This window comes from Anolis carolinensis, unplaced genomic scaffold (genome assembly GCF_035594765.1).
Source record: "Anolis carolinensis isolate JA03-04 unplaced genomic scaffold, rAnoCar3.1.pri scaffold_12, whole genome shotgun sequence".
Taxonomy (NCBI): domain Eukaryota; kingdom Metazoa; phylum Chordata; class Lepidosauria; order Squamata; family Dactyloidae; genus Anolis; species Anolis carolinensis.
This window is the reverse complement of record NW_026943823.1, coordinates 13927915-13936460: the sequence shown is the minus strand read 5'-3', so window position 1 is coordinate 13936460 and position 8546 is coordinate 13927915. Positions and strand designations below refer to the sequence as shown.

At 42.7% G+C, this 8546-nt stretch overlaps 1 protein-coding gene across 1 annotated transcript; it reads right to left on the bottom strand.

Annotated features, from left to right (window-relative positions):
- Positions 1-7207, bottom strand: sertm2 (serine rich and transmembrane domain containing 2). The gene is made up of 2 exons (XM_062964126.1): positions 6775-7207; positions 1-4213 (listed from the first exon to the last, which is right to left on the bottom strand). Exon 2 carries the CDS (start codon positions 3787-3789, stop codon positions 3511-3513), a length of 279 nt encoding a protein of 92 aa, XP_062820196.1. The 5' UTR covers positions 3790-4213; positions 6775-7207; the 3' UTR covers positions 1-3510.
- Between the last annotated feature and the right edge of the window lie 1339 nt (positions 7208-8546).

The following is an 8546-nucleotide window of genomic DNA, read 5'->3' as shown; positions in this document are numbered from 1 at the left end:
TTAATCTATATGCCTTTATTCTCTTTATTGGGGAGTCTTGGCTGAATCGTCTGTTGCAAATATTAGGGCTGCACCCAAGGAAAGACCAAGGACCTTCATCTTTGGTGGAAATGTTGGATAAGAAGTCATTCACCTGGTTTTCAAAGCTGCATCTACACAGTAGAATTAATGTGGTTTGACACTATAAGCCTCTAATTACAGTGTTTTCCATGTAAGGAACAGCGTTATTGTGTTGTCGAAGGCTTTCTTGGCCAGAATCACTGGGTTGCTGTGAGTTTTCCAGACTATATGGTCATGTTCCAGAAGCATTCTCTCCTGATGTTTTGCCCACATCTATGGCAGGCATCCTCAGAGATTGTGAGGTCTGCAGGAAACTAGGCAAGTGGGGTTTATATATCTGTGGGTGGGAGAAAGAATTCTTGTCTGAGGCTGTTGGGAATTGTGGGAGTTGGAGTCCAAAACACTTGGACGGCCAAAGTTTGCCCATGCCTGGTCTATACTGACCATGTAATACAGTTCTAAAATGCATTATTTGGCAATGTAGGTCCAGCCAAAGCACACCCAAATTGCTGAGCAAAAAGAATGAATGCCTTGCTAAGAAAACCTAATATGGATTCTTTTAGTGCATGTGTGTAGATGTTAGGAATCACCCTACTATTTCTAACGCATTAGATGAATACGTGCTTGTTATTGCTGTAGCCAAGGGAGTAGATACCACGGCTAATTTTAGCATGGCTTGGGTTGGGGGAATTTGCACTTTCAAGGTACAGAGAGAATAGGGAATTGGAAGATCAATCTTGAACCGTAAGATTTCCCTTCGGAGTTTTATTTCTAGGCTAAATTGCAAGGCCGAGCTGAGATTAGTTTTCATCTCGAGCACCTTCCAGGCCTTGAAACGGTGACTCTGCCCCACTTTTTTTTCCTTCTAAGAAAACTATTTCTTCAAGAACAACTACCCTTGAACATGGTGATTGGTGATGTTGATCACCACCATCGCTATTGATGCGCATCAATAGTGGCTTGTTGCGTAGCAAAAAATATAGTTTGACATAACTGATATTATAGCCTGAGCATCCCCTATCTAGCAGGCAACAGTTCAAAATATGTCTAAATATGAAATGACTGAGTGAACTCTTTGTCCAAACTTTGGGTGCATCTATACTGTAGAAATAATGCAATTTGGCCCCACTTTATCCACCTAAACTCAAAGTTGTAGTTTTACACAATTTTAAACTTTTTTTCCTGATGCCTCACCAAGCAACAGCTTCCAAGATTCCATAGCATTGAGCAATGGTATCAAACTGCATTTGTTCTATAGTGTAGATGCACCCTTTGTTTCATGCACAAAAGTATACAAAAAATTGTGCATACCTTCAGGCTGAGTTTGAGGCCTAAGTCCATGTTTAAACTTGGATTCCATTTCCAAGAGCTCTCTCATTATATGCCAATGCAGGTATTCCAAATTCTGGGGGGGGGGGGGGGGGGGGGGGTTGGATCCGAAATCCCAAGCATTTCAGATAAGAGAGACTCAACCTGCATCACCATGCAGCCATTGTTTCGATTCAGAACTTCTGTCTGTTGATGTGATCGTTTTTAAAGTCTTCCCTGTTTTCAGGGAATCCTTTCTGAAACCTAGGATCCTTTTCCAAACCATCTTTGCCCGATGAAGAAGACAGTGAACTTTGAAAGCTAGAGCAACAAACTGGGGATCTATTAGGTTGTCTGAAGAAAGGCATCTTGGAAACAAAAGAATATTGGAGCCATAGATGTTTCTCTCTTAACAGTGTGGCATATGCATGAACTAAATCATTTGTTCAAGTCGCAAGCACATTAAGTTGTGTTATTGCATATCGCAAGAGAGTGTTTATGACGGCAACGAGACAACACGAATTGTCCTCTTCGGTCTATGCACGCCCTACAATATTCCATTTTAAAGCATCCTTTAACAACCTTTGACCACACTCTCCTATTGCTTGGCTATGTGTGTCTCAGTTTTCCTCTGCAAAATGCTGGAGGGTAAGCAAAAGTGGAACTTAAAACAGAAACCTTATTTGTATAATATTACTGTTTGCACTATGCTCACTTTCTGTGTGCCTGAATCCTTGTCGGAAACCTACAAAGAGCCTAAGGCACCTTTATCAATAGGATTGAGATTACATTTTCAAACTTTTATAGTTGGCCCCATCAAACCCAGAAAAAAGATACACCAATTTTGGGGGCCCACCACAAAAAAGTGTAGAACTTTCCCACCTGGATCTACCCTTTTTTCCAGTAGAAAACATTATTTACCTAAACCTTTTGGGGGAAATGTCTTTTTTTGTACTTCAAGTCTCCAAACCCCCAAGATTCTGGGAGATATAGTCCCCACAAAGTAACATTTCCAGGCTCTGATCCTAATCAGATGGATCTGGCGAAATCCTGCCTAGAATATTGTCCACCAACAAGTCCCATATCCACTATAGTCAGTCTGAAGAAGAACATTCAGAGGAATGCAGGTCCATCCTGCATCCCAGGTCCATTTCATTTGGAAAGGCCAGTCTGTCCAAATGGGGACTGGCTCTTGAGATCCAAGTGAGCAAGGAAACCATGCCAGATATGGGAGACTCATGCTTGGAAGGGAGTCTCAGACTGGCATTTCTATTTCTGTCTTTCTGGCAACTTGGATTTTTGAAAATCAGTTGGAAAACAAGTCCGTAGAATTTATGTCCCTTGTGGTATGTGCTACCTTACATTTATGGATGAGTATGGATTCTCTTGGGATCCACCCATGAGTTCTAAAAATGCACCGTCTGTCTTTCAGTTTCCATATCCTGTATTGAGAAGGAGTTTTTGGGAAGATGTTTCAGTCTGTATCACATCATCCAGTGTTTAATGCTCATTTAGCTTCCTTGGCCTCCAATGTTCAACTGCAATGTCTTGAGTGGTCCACCTGCTTTTATTCACTGCTAAAAAGTCTTTCAGGAGCCCTCCATTTTCCTTCTGTGGATCTTCTACAATACTTTTGAAATAAAGCAAACATACGCCTTGAACAGTTTTGGAGAATGGCCCAAGATCTCAAAGTACTGTCACGTTATACTGACAATATACGTCAAGATCATATATCCATGGGTCAAATGTTGAGTTGAAACCAAACACACATCACATCTTAGTTGGAGTTCCTAACAGCAGGTTAAAATTGTGGGATATGTTATTGCATTCTCAAGACAAACCAGATACTGTAGGCCCTTGGTATCTGCTTGGGTGTGGTTCCTAGACCTGCCCTGGATAATCCATTGGTGCTCAAGTCCCATTATTATACAAAAGTGTTATATAAATGGGGAAAATTGATTATTTTTCAATGTTTCAAATAGTGGTTGGTCAAATCCATGGATGCAGACACAGCCGACTGTCCGTCACCCTCCAAGGCCTACAGGAACTCCCACGGATCCAGAGATCTCCTTCATTTCCATGTTCTTCTGAATGAAGTTTCCCCCCATAGACATGTCCTTGGTGGCCACTTGTGTCTGGTCCCTAAGGGGTCGGGATCCGGCCATCCATTTCGACGTCTGTGAACTGTGGGATGTTCTCAGTGCTTTCAGGAGACGTGGCGATGGGGGAGATGACATGCTTCAGCCTCAGCAGCATGGTGAAGAGGAAGATGAGCAGGACAGCCAGGAGGGTTAGGAACAGCCCAACATACATGTACAGGTTGGAGTATTTATCTGCGGAGGTCACTTCCGTGGTCAGGGTGGGGGGCGGGTGGGCACGGCCACTCAGATTTCCACGGATTCGGAAGTAGGCCTCAGTCATTGCTTATTCAGGTCTTGTCCATGGTCTCTGTGGACTTGGGAGTTCTCTGATACGTCTTGGATGGTTCCTACAAGATCCCAAAGTCCTCTCCTTACATTGGAAAGTACTTCTCATTGGAGACGTCCATTGCTCAGCTTTGCCGCAACCGATTCCTCTGGATTTGATGTCATTTCTACCTTTATTTACCTGCAATCTGGTAGAAAAAAACATATATTTCTGTCCTCCTCTGGAAACAAAAATACATCCAAGGTGGGAAGCGAGTTTCCTGCCAACCGCCTTATGGAGGCAAAGTTGGTTTATTCTGGAAATGCTCTGCTATCTTTGTCAGAAGAGACTGGTTTAGAAACATATGAAAAGTTTGGGCTTTCTCACTTCCCACATTCAATTGGCCCAGTTTTCAGAAGAATCGGAACACGTGTTCTTTCTAAAATAGAAAAGAAAAAGGACAATCAGTGATAGTAAACGATGCTGTGAGGCAAAGCTGCGCAATTGTTTATTGAAAGCAGTAACACTTCCATAATGGAGTTTGGTGGATTTCATATATGGGAAGGTCAGGAGAGTGCAAGTGATAAATCAACTCTTGGTTTCAGTCTGAAGCTCATCCAAGGGGCTTAACTTATGTTAGGGATAGAGTTAGGAATATTGGGGAGCTCCTTTAAAGCTGATACTTGGGCATATCTATGCTGTAGAATTAATGCAGTTTGATAGTACTTTCATTACAGTGGGCCAATGCTATGGAATCAGTGGGGTGTTCGTTTTCTAATAGTTGCCAATAGTTTTGGTGCCTCAACAAACTGTAACTCCATAGCATATTCTGTAGTGAAAGTGGGGTCAACCTGCATTCATTCTACAGTGTACATGTGCCCTAGGATTCTAGGAGGCTAGTATCTGAATTCTGTGACTGTGGGGGTTGGTACTCATCATTTCTAAGCCAAAGAGCTGACGTTGTCCGTAGACATCCCCAAGGTCATGTGGCCGGCATGACTGCATGGAGCGCTGTTACCTTCCCACCAGAGCGGTACCTATTGATCTACTCACATTTGCATGTTTTCGAACTTCTAGATTGGCAGAAGCTGAGGCTAACTCGGCTCCCCAGACTCAAACTGCCAACGTTTTGGTTAGCAAGTTCAGCAGCTCAGTCGTTTAATCCGCTGTGCCACCGGGGGCTCCCACACTTACAATTTAATATAAGTCAGAAGACAGGAATGGAAGATGAACATTATATAGGATTCTTACATTCAGGCTCCTACATTCCAAGCCTGGAAAAGTCACTTAAACTTCCAGAAACTCTCATGGCCACTTGTTACTCTTTTTAAAAAAGAGGGGTTATAATAATAATAATAATAATAATAATAATAATAATAATAATAATAATAATAATAATAATTTTTTAAAACCTTTCACCTGATATGGAACATATACATTTCCTTTATCATCACAACAACCCTGGGAGGTAGGCCAGGCAAATAGTTTCATCATAGAGCCAAGACTGGGACCAGGAGCAACCTTCCAGCTTCCAAATGAGCTCAGCCTAATGGACCTAGCAAATATATTGCAAACAGAGAGGGCGAATTGAGCTCCCAGAGCGGTAAGGTTGCATAACAAGGTTGTGCTATAGCTAGGCAACTCAGGTAAACATCCAGGTATCAGCAACAAGTGTCTACATTGACTGTCCCAAAGTGGAGTAAAATAATAATGACAATAGTAATATAAGGATCTAAAGATCGAACTGCAAAGAGTCTGGCACAAGACAATGAAGGTGGTCCCAGTGGTGATCAGCACACTAGGTGCAGTGCCTAAAGACCTTGGCCAGCACTTGAAAACAATTGGCACTGACAAAATTACCATCTGTCAGCTGCAAAAGGCCACCCAATTCAGATCTGCATGCGTTACTCGCCAATACATCACATAGTCCTAGACACTTGGGAAGTGTCCAACATATGATCCAATACAACAGCCAACATAGTGATCTTATTTGCTGTGTACTAATCTTGTTGTGTATCAAATAATAATGATATTGCTGACTAGAGTTGCTGCCTCGGAGCAGCAAACAGTGCAAAAAACATGGCAAAATACAAAATAAAACCTAAAGCCTATAAAAATTAAAAAGAAGAATTAAACCAAACACTATTTTAAAATAAACAGTTAACCATTAAAAACCTATTTAAAATACATAAATAGGAAGAGAGAACACACTCCTCTCTGTTCTGGATACAAAAACCATAGGAACAGCAAAACATAGTTTTCTGTGCTAATCAATCTGTGAATCAAATCAAAAATGCTAATAATAATGTGTTGTCGAAGGCTTTCATGGCCAGAATCACTGGGTTGCTGTGAGTCTTCCGGGCTGTATGGCTGTGTTCCAGAAGCATTCTCTCCTGACGTTTCATCCACATCTATGGCAGGCATCCTCAGAGGTTGCCTGCCATAGATGTGGACGAAACGTCATAAGAGAATGCTTCTGGAACATGGCTTTACAACCCAAAAAACTCACAGCAACCCAACAATAATAATAAGTGCTACTTGAGGCAGCCACTTCACTTTGTCCAATGTCAAAGCCAACTTTGCCACCAACTTCTTTTCAAAGTTTTCATCCTCTCTGAAACAGGAAGATTTGTTGCAAGAGGCGTGAGAAATGTAGCATTACAAAGGTGAACCAATCTGGACTTAACCTCTGACTTAATAATCAGAGGTTGCAAAATATATAGGATTTCAAGCCAAAGGCACGTGGGTTTAAATCCACAGCTAGGTTCCTAGCATTCAATATCTCTCCCCTTTAAAAACACCCACCCACCTGCTCCGAAAATGGACACCTTAATACCTGCTTTTATAAAATAGAACCTGCTAGGAATATTAGTTTTCCTTCTCCCAGCGACAGATGGTCTCTTTTCTGATTATTGACCAAAAAAAAAAAAAAGCACCCTGCGATGTGCCTGCAGAGACTGAGAAGCAAACAAGCCGATTTTGAGATGCACAAACCGTTACCTTTCAGATCGGAGAAAATGCAGCGCCTGGGGAGGAAGGCTCAGGAAGGTACCTGCCGTGAGACGGAGGGAGGGATGGAGATGTTGTGCTTCGCTCTCTAAAAGCATCCCTCCCAAATTTCAGATTCAAATGACAGTTCAGCTTGTGGAGATGTAGACTTCTTGAACACTGTTGGAGACTGTTTTCTTCCTTCTGAAAACCGAAACAGAAATTGTGGATGTGCTCCCTTTCTTAGGCAGTCCTGTTTAACCCAGGCTTTGGGTGCAAATCCTCCTCCTGAGGCCCAAAGACCAATCCATCCATCTCCAAAGGAGGACCAAGGATGCCTTTGCTCCTCTCTCTTCTGTCGCAGGCAGACAGACTGGACTTAGAGGAGAGAGAGATGGCTCTCCAAACTGAGTGCTGCTGCTGTTTCTTTAGGAGGAAGAGAAGGAGAAGGCTGCCAATAGACTACTTGCAAAGTTTCTACAAGCCTCTGAGTTATTTTCTTTTAACTCCTTCCATGCCACAGCCTTGAAAGGCTCACTCATTTCACAGTTAGGAAGCCAGATGCAAAGGCAAGATTTAGAGTGGGAGATCATGTTCTGATTTGGCACAGGTTTGAGAAAATAAGGCCAAATGGAGGTGCAGTCCAGCAACATCTGAAAGGCTTTGTAGCAAATTGACATTGAATGCCTTCTGGAGCCCAACACAATTTTAAGTTCACAATTGGCACATCAACACGGTGGAATTAATGCAGTTTGATTCCATTTTAACTGCCATGGCTCAATGCTATGGGTTCCTGGGAGCTGTACTTTGACAAGATCTGGAGCCTTCTTTGCCCAAGAGTCCTGGTAGCTCACCAAACTACAAATCCCAGGATTGCATAGCATTGAGCTATGGCAGTTGAAGTGCCATCAAATTGCATTATTTCCTCTATGTGGCTGCGCCCCAGGAAAATACAAAAATAATGCAGAATATGTTGCTAGGTTTGCCATGCACAATAGAGTAAAGGTTTTCCCCTGACATTAAATCTAGTCGTGTCCGACTCTGGGGTTGGTGCTCATCTCTGTTTCTAAGCCAAAGAGCCGGCGTTGTTCATAGACACCTCCTAGGTCATGTGGCCAGCACGACAGTATATTTATTTATTTATTTATTTATTTACAGTATTTATATTCCGCCCTTCTCACCCCGAAGGGGACTCAGGGCGGATTACAATGAACACATATATGGCAAACATTCAATGCCAACAGACAAACAATATATATAGACATACACAGAGGCATTTAACATTTTTTCCAGCTTCACGATTCCGGCCACAGGGGGAGCTGTTGCTTCATTGTCCACTAGTGGCTGTACTTCCTCATTCCTTTCCTCGTGTTTTGCTGACAGTTTTATGATGTTGTAAATTAGTTAAATTAGCCTCCCGCATAAAGCGTACCTAAATTTCCCTAATTGACAAATGCAACTGTCTTTCGGGGCTGCATAGGTCAACAGCAAGCTGGGCTATTTAATGGTTGGGGGCTTAACCCAACCCGGGCTTCGAACTCATGACCTCTCGGTCAGTAGTGATTTATTGCAGCTGGTTACTAGCCAGCTGTGCCACAGCCCAGCCCAACAGTGTAGAGCACTGTTACCTTCCCGCTGGAGCAGTACCTATTGATCTACTCACATTTGCATGTTTTCAACTGCTAGGTTGGCAGAAGCTGGGGTTAACAGCGGGAGCTCACCCCACTCCCTGGATTCGAACCGCCAACCTTTTGGTCAGCAAGTTCAGCAGCAGTTTAACCCAC